The following is a 14,252-nucleotide window of genomic DNA, read 5'->3' as shown; positions in this document are numbered from 1 at the left end:
AAATTTATATGAAAATATTTGCAAATAAATTAAAGGAATTTAGAATAATAAATAGATTTTATGAAAATGAAGAATGCTTTTGACGAAATCGAAAATTTTTAAATTAATAATAAGGAAATAAATAAAATAATATTAAATAAAAGGAAATAGTGATTTTAAAAAATAATATAATGAAAAATTAAATACAAATTAATTGAAAATTGAATAAGATAATTTAACATAAATAAAATAAAGTTCATTTAATGAAGAATTTTTAAATTAAATTCAATTTTTAAATAAATTTTAAAGGAAATTATTAGTGAATAATTAACAATTTTTTAATGAAATTTTTTGAGATACTATGTATCAACGATCTATTTAATAAATATTTTCAACGACTTTAAATTAAATTTTGGAAAAAATTCATTTAAAAAAAGTCCAAAATCACAACGAAATTCCTTTATGCTGTACCATGCTGTGGCAACATGGTTGTTCTTAAGTAATATTGACTAAATAATACCAATACATACATAAAGCGACGCTTTGTTATACTCATATTATACGAAAAAGAAGAAGAGCAACTAAATGTGTTTAGCGATGTGAGTTGCCGACGGCATGTTTAAGATCGGGAATAAAATACGAGACATCAGTAAAACAATATTTTCGGTGAAAATATTATTGAGAAAATTGAAACGAGTAAGTATTTATATTTACATTTTTTACGAATTGTGAGAAAAAAAATACGAGAAAGCTGGAAATGAAATTTAAAAAAATTTTAAAATTTCTTTATTTCCTAAGATAAGTGTTTATTTTTTCTTTATTTTAATTAAAAAATAAATATCAACAAGATAGTATCTCTTTTTTGATATATTTTATGGTACTGAAAAGGGCCGATTGTTTTGTTGTAAAAAAATATTTCTCCAAATTGTGTCAAGAATTTTTTAACCGCCGAAACCGTACAAGGTACGGCCTTGTCTCTTCAAAGCATATACGACGTCCATAGCGGTGACTGTTTTACGCTTAGCATGTTCGGTGTAGGTGACAGCATCACGAATAATGTTTTCCAAAAACACCTTCAGAACACCACGAGTTTCTTCGTAAGTCAGGCCAGAAATACGTTTTACACCGCCACGACGAGCCAAACCTCTAATAGTTGGCTTGGTAATACCTTGGATGTTATCACGGAGCACTTTCCCGTTACGTTTAGCGCCACCTTTTCCCAAGCCTTTACCACCTTTACCACGACCAGTCATTTTTTCACTTTAGTTTATTTCACTTAACACTTCACGAACTGTTTGAGCACTAATGTTTATACAAAATTTGAGGCTCTCTCCAACTTTTGAACACACAAGTAAAGTATGTACAGTTATATGTGTGTGTGTACATTTGCCGTTAGTATTGTATGTTCTCTTTTGTGTGTGCGTGTACATTTGGTATACCGATAGGTAAGAATTCATTAGCATATCAACCCCGAAAGTTGATGCTAAAAGCACAGTTTTTAATAAGTATCCGCTATAGTCAGCCAGGCAACGTTATTACAGTGTTAACAGTGTTTGTGTGCATATCTCTAGTGAAGTGAAAAAATTCAAGTGAAAAATGGCTCGTACTAAGCAAATTGCCCGTAAATCGAGAGGTGGAAAGGCTCTCCGTAAACAACTAGCCACCAAAGCTTCCCGTAAGAGTGCCCCAGCCACCCCAGCGGTGTTAAGAAGCCTCATCGATTCCGTCCTGGTACAGTTGCTTTGCGTGGAATCTTTCGTTTCCAGAAGAGTACTGAATTGTTGATCCGCAAATTGTCCTTCCAACGTTTGAAGCCTACTTGGTTGGTCTTTTCGAAAATACTAACTTGTGCGCCATCCATGCCAAGCGTGTCACCATCATGCCTAAGGATATCCAATTGGCCAGACGTATTCGTGGAGAACGTGCTTAAATTCTTGACGTTTTAAAAGCAACAATTTTACAACAAAACTATCGGTCCTTTTCAGGACCACAAATACTTTACAAAAAAGATATATTTATTTACTCAATCTACAATTTTTAGTATTTTTTTGAAATAAATAAAAATAATTTGGCCTTTGATTATTTTTCAACAATTATTAACATTTTTTTAAAATAAAGATATATCTTTTGATGTTGTTTTTTTTCGTTGATGATTTTTCGACAGAATTTTTGTTTTTGATTTTGACTTTATTTTAATTTTTTTTAATTTTATTTTAATTTTTTCAACTATCCATATTGATAATTTCCTTTAATTTGCAAAATTATTATCATTTTTGTACTCCCTCTTGGAAAAAAAATGCTATGACTCATGAAAACAACCCCCACATACATTTTGCTAACGGGATTTCTTTGTCCATTTTGTTTTTTTTCCTTTTCCCGTTAAACAAAAAATTTCTCTCTTCTTGATTTTTGGCGCGAAATTTGTCTATTTCTCTCATTTTATGCCCCTTCGATCATTTTTTTCTGTTGTGGACTATTCAATTTAGCGGAAAAAATTTCTCTGCCATTAATTTCTACGAATTATTCATGTGAATTTTAAAAATTTCCAGCTAAAATGTTGCCCCATCTTTTTAATTTGTTTCAGGAATGATGTATGAAATATACTTTATTCTTTTTCAGCAAAATTTTGAAATGTTTTAAACGCCTTTTAAGAGATTTGAATATGATATTTCTCCGTATGGAATTAAATAATTAGTTTTGCCCGATGTATTTGAAGAAATTGCTAATAATTTATTATTTTTAAAAATTGAAGAAGAAAATAACTGGTTTGTTGAGAATTTTGATGTAAAATATAATTACAAGTATTATAAAAAGAAGTGCCAATAATATCTGCATTTTTATAAAACGCAATTAATTTCATGACATTTCCAAGTGTTCTAGGTGATATTTGCCTGTAAAGAGGAATTTCTTTTTGGGAATATTTTTTAAAGCAATTAAAAAAATATTGACAAAATAACGTAGAAAATTGCTTTTAACAATGCTTTTAAAAAAATTAAAAACAAAATATGTTAAATTTCATAAAAAAATATTGCAAAATTAAATACATAACCGTTTGTCACTGAATGCCTGTACATTGGTAGTATGAAGTATTCTGGGGATTTTGTAACTTTTCCCCGTAAATTATGACTTTTTGTGAATAATGTTATATATTGATGTAAATATACAAATTCCGAAATGTTTTTTAAGAAATTTTTATAAAACTTATTAAGATTTGAGCTTTCAAATTTATTTCAAGAAAAACTTTTTTTCATTGAAATTATGCCAACAAGAGGATTTCTGCTGCCATAGACCACATAATAATTTCAATTTTTTCACATAGTAAAATATCAAATTCCATCAATATTTTTCTTTGATCCTAAATTAAACATATCAGGCAATATTTTCAAACAGAAGTTTAAATTAATTTTTCATAAAAAGTTTGATTTTTTTAAATTTTAGTTGGAAATTTGTGATCACATTTTTATAATCACATTTTTATAATTCACAAACGGCAAGTGATAATTACACCAAACATTCTTTAAAACATAGCCTGAAATCTATACTTTAAAGGTATAAAACATTTTTAGTGAAAATTATCAAAGCTTCTTCAGGAAAATTTAATTTCTCCGAAAACTTTTGTAAAAAACTAAACACGCCTCTACACAATCTTTCCAAAAATTTACCAATTGACTACTACACTTTAGCCCGCCGCTAACAAAAATAATAGTACACATAAATTTGTGAGTGTATTTGTGTTAACAGTGAAATATAAACCAAACAGTGAATGACCATGTCTGACGCCGCCGTTGTTGAAGCCACCGCCTCCCCAGTTGCCGCTGTTGGGAAAAAAGGCACCAAAAAAAGCCGCTGCCAGAGCAAAGAAGTCATCAGCCTCCCTCCAACCCAGCAAATGGTTGATGCCGCCATCAAGACCCTGAAGGAACGTGGAGGTTCATCATTGCCCGCCATCAAGAAATACTTGGCCAGCACCTACAAAGTAGATGCCCAAAAATTGGCCCCCTTCATCAAGAAGTACTTGAGAGGTGCCGTTGTCAGTGGAAAATTGATCCAAAGTAAAGGTAAGGTTGCTTCTGGTTCATTCAAATTGTCTGCTTCGGCCTCCAAGGAACTCAAAGCCAAGACTGCTGAAAGAAGAAGAAGGCCCCAGCCTCTGGTGACAAAAAGAAGAAGTCTGCCGCCCCAAAAAAAGGCCGCTGGTGAGAAAAAGGCAGCTGCCAAAAAACTCTCTGCCGCCAAGAAGACCGCTGAAAAGAAGAAGGCCGACAAAACAAAGGTAAATCCTGCCGAGAAAACCGGTACAGTTAAAGCTAAACCAGCAAAGACCGCCGCCAAAGCATCTGCCACTAAACCAAAGGCACCCAAGGCAAAAACTGCAGCTGCTAAGCCCAAAAAGGCCGCAGTAGCAAAGAAGCCAGCTGCTAAGAAAACCGCCGCCACGAAGTAATTTTTCCCAGAAAGATTACTTTTTCCACAATATTTTCGATATTCGAAAACATACTATCTAAAAGCCCTTTTCAGGGCTACAAATTAAATTAAAAAAGAGAAAAATATTTATGTTCAACATCTATCATATATATTAATTACCTAAATACATAAAAAATACTATCGCTAATTACTGTTCTTATTAGGTAATTTTATTGAGCCAATATCATCGTGGAAGCCACTGAATTATTTTTTAACCCAGGTCATAAAAGATAATAATTCGTTTTTATAATTTCTACATTTTTATAATTTCTACTTAATTTTGAAAAAATTGCCAGTTTCATATTCTCTGTCAAATTTCAGAAAATTCATCCAAAAATGACATTTTGGCAAAATATTTACATTTTCCATCAATAAATTTTTAACTTTGAAAATTTCTGCCTCAGCATTATATTTCGTTGCTTTGCCGTTGTGCAGAAACAAAATGCTCACACATACATGATGCCCATTCGATGTTGATCAACGATGGCAAGGCAAATCACAACTAACACACGCACACATATACGATGACGATGGCTGTTATAGCATATCGCACAAGCAAGCATAGAACCCAAGCAAGCAAAGGCTAAACAGAGGTACATATGCGAGTTAGCTAAATGCATGAAAAAATCACTGTATAGAGAAAAATATATTTCCTATGGAATTTTATTCGTTTATTACTAAATATCAGCAAATAAGGGGTTTCAACAAAAATATGATCTCTTTTGACCCTGAAAAGGGCATTTTAAGGTAGTATTTCGACGCAAAATGAAAAATATCAAGACATTTACTTTACTATTTAAAAAAAGATCGTCTAGAAAATCTAGTGGAATAGATGGAATTCCGGATATAGCCATAAAGAAAGCCGGAAGTGCAATATGCACTTTCCTGGTAATTCTATTTAACCAGGCTTTTAACCTTGGTTACTTTCCAAGAGAATGGAAAAAGGCCTTGGTAATACCAATTAAAACAAGTAAAAAAGCTGTAATATCGGCCGGGCCGAACTTTGAGTACCCTCCACCAATTGGTACAAATTTAACAATTTTCAAAAAAATAAAATCCATTAAAAATCTGTTAAAATCTTGAAAATACCTAATGTAGCCGTATATTAGAGTCTATACGACGATGTGGACATGCATAGGCAATTTTTGTCGCAAGCTATTACAATATTGAAATGCGAAACTTGAAAAAAAAAACTGTTTATAATGCACAGGCAATTTTCTGTCATAGGCTGTAATATCGAACTTCACGAACTTTAAATGCGATATTTGAAACAATTCCGGTAAATATTGTCGCTAAAATTATGAACATACCGAAGATCGGGGGTACCGTTATATGGGGGCTATACGAAGGCGTGGACCTGCACAGACAACTTTCTGTGATAGGCTGTAGCATCCATTATGAACTTCAAATGCAAAATGTGAAACAATTCCGGTAAATAATGCCGCTAAAATCATCAAAATACCGAATATCGGGAGGTACCGATATGTGGGGGCTATACGAAGACGTGGACCTACATGGCCCATTTTCAACACCAAAAATCCTGCAGACATAGTACATATTTGAGTAAAATTTTATCAACCTACATCATTTCGTTCGGAAGCTAGAGTGATTTCCGCAGACGGACAGACATTAATAAATCGACATAGAATTTTATGCTGATCAAGAATTTATATACTTTGTGGGGTCTAAAATGTATATTTCGAGGTGTTACAAACGGAATGACAAACTTAATATACCTTCCATACTATGGTGGACGGTATAAAAACCGAATACAAATGACAAATATTGTGAGGACTATAGACCCATTTCTCTCCTTTCCCCATTTAGTAAACTTTTTGAATATTTTATTCTTGAAAGAATTAAAAACACCATTGAAGAGCACAAAATATTAAGAGATTGTCAATTTGGCTTTAGACCACAGCATTGTACTTCTCATGCTCTTGTAGCATTCACTAATTATGTTACAGATGGGTACAGGAGAAAAATGGGTACCATGGCAGTGGAACTAGACTTTAAAAAAGCCTTTGATAAAGTGTGGCAAAAGGGTATACTCTATAAATTGCAATCCTTTGGTTTTGAAAGGCAAACCTGTAGGATGGTAGCAGACTTCCTAAAGGATAGGCATTTCAGGATTAAAGTTAGTGAGGATATGTCTGAACAACGCCCGGTTTCTTCAGGTGTCCCACAGGGATCACTTTTGGGGCCGGTGTTGTATAATATATTCTTCATCGATATTCCTGGGCAATTAGAAGGGGGTCTGTTATTAACATATGCAGATGACGTCATTATAGCAATGAGCGGACGTTATGCACATACCGTTGAGAGGAAAATAAATAAGTATCTCGAAAAGCTATATGAATATTTTAAAAAATGGGAACTAAAATTGAATGCCACAAAATGCCTTGCTACAATATTGAGTGGTAAAACTAGAGAAAGCTACCCCAGCTTTAGAATACACATACCCAATGTTAAAATTGATGGTCAAATTATAGGACATTCAGATAAAATTAAGTATTTAGGGGTTGTATTTAACAAAAATTTTGACTTTTGCAGGCATGTAGACCATGTTCTTGTTAAAGCAAAAAAAAAATTACTTCATGTATCAAAAGATATTTAGGATGAGATGAGGTCTTACTACAGACATTAAACTATCACTGTACAGACAGGCCCACAATTGGGTATGCCTTTCCGTCTTGGGCTGACGTCTCCGCAGCACAGATGGAAAGGTTAAGTAGATTTGAAAGAAAGGCTATAAGTGCAGCTGTTGGACTAAGAGCCGACATAAATAGCCAGGGTGAAATTAGAAGGCCATCGAATAGGAACATTTACAATGCCATAAACTTTGGCAGAATAGATGTTTTTATGATGGAGATGGCACTTATATTTCATGAGAAATGTAGAGAAGGTGAAAGCTTTATAGTGCAAAACGTCATTAACAACGAAGAAGACTTAGAGGTACTTCGTACTAGAAAGCATCTACCATCAGTTGCACTATTTAAATTAAAAGAGGCTGGTATCCTTTATCAAAATGACAAATAAATATATTATCATAGAATATATTCAAGATTTGATGCTAGTACTGACACTGTATACAATATGGAGCAGTAAATCAAAATTTGTATATATTGTATATAGTTATTTGTAAGTATTTAGAATAAGAAATATGTATAAGTTTAGTTATAAGATTTTTATATAATATTTAATAAACTTTTAAAAAATGGCCTTTTTTGAACTTTTTGGGCATAAAACAATACAAATGTGATCAAAATAAATTTAAAAAAATAAAATTTAAAGTGTAACACAAAATGAATGTAAATACCGTAGATTCAAGTGCCCCTGAACACAACGAATATGTTTAATTACTATCTAAATATTACTTTAGTCATTTAAGTACACATTGTAACGATATGAATTAATAAATAAATGACAAATTGAAAAAAGTCGAAAAAAAAGCCGGTCAGTTTTTTATCATTTGTGTTTTTCAGTACTTAAGTGAAATGTTCAAAACTAAAATAAAGTGAAAATGTCTGGTCGTGGTAAAGGTGGCAAAGTTAAGGGAAAGGCAAAGTCCCGTTCCAATCGTGCTGGTCTTCAATTCCTCGTCGGTCGTATCCATTGTGCCGGTGCTCCCGTCTATTTAGCCGCTGCCATGGAATATTTGGCTGCTGAAGTCTTGGAATTGGCTGGCAATGCTGCCCGTGACAACAAGAAGACTCGTATCATTCCCCATCACTTGCAATTGGCCATCAGTAACGACGAAGAATTGAACAAATTGCTGTCTGGCGTTACCATTGCCCAAGGTGGTGTATTGCCAAACATCCAAGCTGTTCTCTTGCCCAAGAAGACCGAAAAGAAAGCCTAAATTATCTCGAAAGAAGGTATTATAGAATGAAGGAGAAGAAGAATACAGACCATCGTATAATTCCATACAAAGCTTAACCAATTGAGGACGACAAAAAATATTTCAAAAGAGAAAGAATGCCCTCAAACTACATTTGTATGAAAAAAAAAATTCTCAATAATTTTCTATGAGACGTTGGCAGAATAACTGTTTTTCGTTCTCAGTCGCATATTTGTGTTGTTGTTGTCTCTTATGATTTCAGAAATAGAGCGAGAGAGAGATCGCGGCGTCACCAAATGAGTATGTATACTATGAAGAAGAAGAAGAAGGATGTGGCAGTTGGTGGTGGCTCGCAGTAGTTTTATGTGAAAAAATCTGTTCCCGGCGCATTCTTCGGGAAGGCATAAAGTAGATGATTTGCAAGGGAATTTTGGCGGCAGAATAGTGTTGTGGTGGAAATAAATCGACGCATGCATGAAAATAAAAGTACATTGTGGTGCTATGGAAAATTTTTAGCATAAAAAATAGAATAAAAGTAACATATTGAAATTAAAATTAACCAAAATAATTACAAAGAAAAATAAAATAACGTAAATTAATAATTAAAATAAAATAAGAACGTTTTTAAAAATTAAGGCAAATATTAATGAAAATTTAGAGAAATTTATATGAAAATATTTGCAAAAAAATTAAAGGAATTTAGAATAATAAATAGATTTTATGAAAATGAAGAATGCTTTTGACGAAATCGAAAATTTTTAAATTAATAATAAGGAAATAATATTAAATAAAAGGAAATAGTGATTTTAAAAAATAATATAATGAAAAATTAAATACAAATTAATTGAAAATTGAATAAGATAATTTAACATAAATAAAATAAAGTTCATTTAATGAAGAATTTTTAATTAAAATTCAATTTTTAAATAAATTTTCGGCAAAATTTTAAAGGAAATTATTAGTGAACAATTAACAAATTTTTAATGAAATTTTTTGAGATACTTTGTATCAACGATCTATTTAATAAATATTTTCAACGACTTTAAATTAAATTTTGGAAAAAAAAAATCATTTAAAAAAAGTCCAAAATCACAACGAAATTCCTTTATGCTGTACCATGCTGTGGCAACATGGTTGTTCTTAAGTAATATTGACTAAATAATACCAATACATACATAAAGCGACGCTTTGTTATACTCATATTATACGAAAAAGAAGAAGAAGAACTAAATGTGTTTAGCGATGTGAGTTGCCGACGGCATGTTTAAGATCGGGAATAAAATACGAGACATCAGTAAAACAATGTTTTCGGTGAAAATATTATTGAGAAAATTGAAACGAGTAAGTATTTATATTTACATTTTTTACGAATTGTGAGAAAAAAAATACGAGAAAGTTTTCTTTATTTCCTAAGGTAAGTGTTTATTTTTTCTTTATTTTAATTAAAAAATAGATATCAACAAGATAGTATCTCTTTTTTGATGTATTTTGTGGTACTGAAAAGGGCAGATTGTTTTGTTGTAAAAAAATATTTCTCCAAATTGTGTCAAGAATTTTTTAACCGCCGAAACCGTATCGTAAGTCAGGCCAGAAATACGTTTTACACCGCCACGACGAGCCAAACCTCTAATAGCTGGTTTGGTAATACCTTGGATGTTATCACGGAGCACTTTCCTGTGACGTTTAGCGCCACATTTTCCCAAGCCTTTACCACGACCAGTCATTTTTTCACTTTAGTTTATTTCACTTATCACTTCAAGAACATTTTAGGACTAATGTTGTTTCCGTTTTTTTTTTTCGCTTTTTGCCTCAAGGCCATATTTATTGATTAGAAATCTTAAAACTATACAGCATGACTTACTACTAAACAACTATTAAATAAACTTATGGCTATTCGCTATATACTAAAGTATGGGTACTATTATACGCTGCAGAAAAATAGCATGCGACTCTCGTATTCTCTTAAATCTATATTATCATTCATAAAACGCCCCAAAAAAATCACATAAAAAGGGCTAAATTCAGGTTATATTAATGAAATACTTATGACTAGGGACTAAAACCTAAATATTATAACTATGGAACTAAAGATATATTTACAAATCTACTGTGTAGTTAAATATACAGTATCATCCAAATTCATGGTATTATACCTTCTGTGGTAGAATAACAAATCCTCTCCATTATACAATAGACCTTGGTCTAATAATATTACTAAGGAACCGGGAGGGAGATGTTTTTTAGAACGTATGGCCTCCGTGTCATACGAACAATGTAGGGAATCCTCAACCAAACTATTCTCCAGGTGTTGCGCTCCATTTATAAAATTCAGGGTCCCCCTCATGAGGAAACGATCAATACGTTCTATACTTGCCGCATCATATGTTGCCCTACATGATGGATTTCTAATAGTCCCATCCCATCTCACTGTCGGCCTCAGTCCCAAACAGTAGTTTAGGACAGATCTTTCCCATTTCCTAAGTCTCTCCATCTGACTCGAAGATATAAGAAACCAGATGGGAAAGGCGTAAGAGATAACAGGTCTGACTACTTGTCTATAAATGAGTAGTTTTATATTTTTAGACAGGCCACCACTGTGTTTAAGGACACCTTGGTAGGCAAAGTATATTTTCTTTGCTCTATCGAGTATGAAGTCAATATGTCTTATAAATTCAAACTTCTCGCATAAGATAACCCCTAAATACCTCATCTTATCCCTTACCTGTATGGTTTCCTCTCCTAATTTTAAAACAGGGTGGAAAGAGCGAAAATTTGGATAAGTTACACGTGGTTTGCCTCGAAATACTACCGCTGTGCATTTTCCAACATTCAGCTTAAGGCCCCACATAGAGAAATATCTATGAAGGTCCTCGAGCCAAGCGTTAAGTCTGGATGCCAGAGAGCTAGCCCTCGGACCAGACATAGCTAGGAAGACGTCGTCAGCATAAAGAAGAAGCAAGCCTCGCTCGGGGGGTTCAGGCATGACGCTTACAAAAATATTGTAGAGCATAGGAAGTGAGCCCTGTGGAACACCAGATCGGATCGGTCTTGTGGTCGAAAGATGATCGCCAACCTTCATCTTAAAGCTCCTGTCTCGGAGAAAGCTCGCTACTAGCCTACATGTAAGGGCATCGCATCCATACTGTTTTAATTTAAATAATATCCCGTCATGCCAAACAGAATCGAATGCCCTGGCGAAGTCAAGGCCTACAGCTATTGTTCCATATCTACGGTCAAACTCTTTTATGACAAAAGATGAAAGAACAGTTAGAGCATGGGAAGTCGAGTGTCCCGGTCTGAAGCCAAACTGACAGTCCTTTAGAATTCTTTTGTCTTCAACCAGTTTCTTAAGTCTCTTGAGCGCGAACGATTTATAGAGCTTACCAAATGCTGATAGCATAGAAATGGGACGGTAGCTACCACAGTCACGCGGTGGGGAACCCTTTTTAAGTATGGGAACAACCATCGCCTCCTTCCAGGCTTTTCGAAAGTATCCCAGATTTAGTGAGTGGTTAAAAAGAATAGAAAGGAAACGAAATAGAACTTCCCCTGCCTTTTTCAAGGCAGTGTCTGGTATCCTATCTGAACCACTTGACTTACGGGCTGGTCTGTTCGCAAGAGCCTTGCCGACGCAACTGGGTAAGACAAATCCAGCTTGCCTCCATCTATGAAAGTTATCAATAACTGAACCATCTGCTGTAAGAGAACTGGAAAAGGTTTCCACGGGAGACTGGTCATCCATTTCCCTCACAGAGTCAGTAACTAAACTGTGAAGAGTGGAATCGAAAGGTCTATCCGTAGAAACCAATGTGTTCTGCAAACGGTCGGCTAAGACCTCTGCTTTAAGCCTATCTTCGACGATGAGCGTTCCATCAGAGTCCAACAGTTCTCTTACAGGGTCTCGGTGCGAAAGACCTGCCGCGGCCTTGACTTTACCAAAGGTTCTGTTATCTATTGTAATGTCTTCTAGAAAGTTATGAAAGCGTTCTTGTTCAAAGATGCGAATAGAGTCTGCTATTATTCGGTCTAGGTTCCTAACATCCGCCTTTAGGATGTTTATACGCGAGGGATCTATAGACCTGCGTATGGAGCGGCAAATTCTTCTTCGTTCTTGCATGAACCTCATGATCCTTGGGGGAAGGTCACCTAGAGTATTATTTTTAGCTTTCATTTTAGGGACTGAAGCGTCAATAGCGTTTCTAAACACAATTTCTAGATTTTTAACCGTCGAATCGATCTCTTGCTGAGAAACATTTCTGTTCACAGGCAAACAGATTTCAGCAAGCCCCTGTCTTACTATTCCCTGGAAACGGTTTATATTAATTTTGTCAAAATTAAAAAAGGTTTTGGTTTCCCTTTTCCTAAATCCACCCAAGTCGAGGACTATTTCCAATGCCTTGCGGTCAGACTCCAAATCTAGGGTTGCAGATTTGTGTTGCCATCGATCAAAGCCAGTCCTGGAGTACGTATAAAAATATCGATAAATGAGCCCTGACCTTCGTTGGGTCTTGAGGGATGTTCAGAAGAAAATATATGAAGATTCGGACAATCAAGTAAGTACGAGGCGAGGGCTCTACCTCTGGTATTAGTTTCGATTCCTCCCCAGGAAGGGTGTTTGGCGTTAAGATCGCCTCCAATTATAACTTCACCCATTAAGCTTAGGTCGAATAGGGGTTGTAGGTCGGGAACTTGAAAGTTACTTTGGGGTCGACAATATAGAGGTGCTAAAAAAACAGTGGAACCATCTTCTTTGGAAGTTCGAATAATGCAAGATTCGATCTCACCAGTGGAGATGGCGATACGATCGCAGTGATAATTATCTTTGATAAACACCGCAGTACCGCCACCCCCACCAATCTCTCTGAATTGCAAAAAACATTTGAAGCCATTAAGAGTAAATCTATGAGTCGGCCGTAGCTTATGCTCGGCCACCAAGAGAACATCAGGGTTTCTTTCTTATGAAGTTCGTGAGGTAATGTCGCTTGGATAAAGAGACAAGTGAGTTGACATTTAAAAATACAACTTTAAAATTGGACATCCCCAGCTATACAGAGAAGACATGCGGACATTGCCGCATCTAAACCAGCTTTATTTTAAATTTCAGTGAAAATGGGCCCAAAGTTCCTTGCTTTTTCACATTTTTTATCAAAATCTTGCCCAAAGAACTGAATAACCAGAACTTACTCCAGCCTTAATTATACCAGACGCTGTTGGTGTGGTTTGACCACTCCTGCTTAGCAGGGTGGGGTTTGTGGCAGCATTCTTACCCAAAGCCTCCGCAAAAGTTACCCCAGAGTGGATGAGGGATAAACGTTGGGAGCGTGCCTCTACCTTAGGCTGAGCATCAGCTCTGTTTTTAGCTTTTCCATCAATAATCGCCAATCGCCGCGGGCACTGGCGGGAGGAAGCAGTGTGACCGACTACTTTGCAGTTCACGCAGCTAACGGGGTGTAAAGGAGTTTTAATAGTATTCCCAGTAACGGGATCAACGTCATATACAAAAACTTCGTTATCCTTAGATGGAATGGGACATTTATATGAGGGATGACTATCAAGACATGGTGCAATTGCTGGAGACATGACCCGGACGTTGGCAATTGAAACAAAGAATAAAGTCACGACCTTTATCTTTCTTTATTTTAATATTGCAATCTAAAATTTTATATAGCGTGTACAGGCTCTTTATATCCGATTGCTTTGATACTCTGAGCAGCCATTTGTTAGGGGACACACTATTTAAACCAATGACTTCTATAGGGAATGGAACCTTTGTGTGGAGGAAGTCCCTAACCTCCTCAATGGTAAATTCGTTAGTGAGATTTTCAATTACCAACATATAGGGCAACAAAGCTTTCGGCGTGTGAGTGTGGAATTTATAACCACGCTCAACAAGTAAAGACCTAATTTCCTCATAAATTTTAAGGCCTTTGACCTTGAGTGAGAGAACAGATGGGCGTATATAAACTAT

At 34.9% G+C, this 14,252-nt stretch overlaps 2 protein-coding genes, 1 long non-coding RNA gene and 1 pseudogene across 3 annotated transcripts in view; 3 read left to right on the top strand and 1 right to left on the bottom strand.

Annotated features, from left to right (window-relative positions):
* LOC131804824 (uncharacterized) overlaps nucleotides 1–14,252 on the top strand; it is a 28,684-nt gene that overhangs the window by 6,893 nt on the left and 7,539 nt on the right. The window contains exon 2 of the long non-coding RNA XR_009343300.1: nucleotides 4,187–4,252. This is a non-coding gene — a long non-coding RNA (uncharacterized LOC131804824). The remainder of the gene's footprint in view (nucleotides 1–4,186; nucleotides 4,253–14,252) is intronic.
* Nucleotides 862–1,283, bottom strand: LOC131804821 (histone H4-like). The gene has a single exon (XM_059128053.1). It carries the CDS (start codon nucleotides 1,230–1,232, stop codon nucleotides 921–923), a length of 312 nt encoding a protein of 103 aa, XP_058984036.1. The 5' UTR covers nucleotides 1,233–1,283; the 3' UTR covers nucleotides 862–920.
* LOC131804820 (uncharacterized) lies at nucleotides 1,576–1,943 on the top strand (annotated as a pseudogene).
* On the top strand, nucleotides 7,918–8,380 carry LOC131804819 (histone H2A-like). The gene has a single exon (XM_059128052.1). It carries the CDS (start codon nucleotides 7,967–7,969, stop codon nucleotides 8,303–8,305), a length of 339 nt encoding a protein of 112 aa, XP_058984035.1. The 5' UTR covers nucleotides 7,918–7,966; the 3' UTR covers nucleotides 8,306–8,380.

Source organism: Musca domestica, unplaced genomic scaffold (assembly GCF_030504385.1).
Source record: "Musca domestica strain aabys unplaced genomic scaffold, Musca_domestica.polishedcontigs.V.1.1 5, whole genome shotgun sequence".
NCBI classification, from domain to species: domain Eukaryota; kingdom Metazoa; phylum Arthropoda; class Insecta; order Diptera; family Muscidae; genus Musca; species Musca domestica.
Note: the sequence above shows the minus strand (reverse complement) of the source record. Positions and strands in the feature narration are given on the sequence as shown.

What these genes read in the sequence shown, in the direction of transcription:
- LOC131804821 (XM_059128053.1), bottom strand. Translation starts at nt 1,232, where the DNA reads ATGACTGGTCGTGGTAAAGGTGGTAAAGGCTTGGGAAAAGGTGGCGCT.
- LOC131804819 (XM_059128052.1), top strand. Translation starts at nt 7,967, where the DNA reads ATGTCTGGTCGTGGTAAAGGTGGCAAAGTTAAGGGAAAGGCAAAGTCC.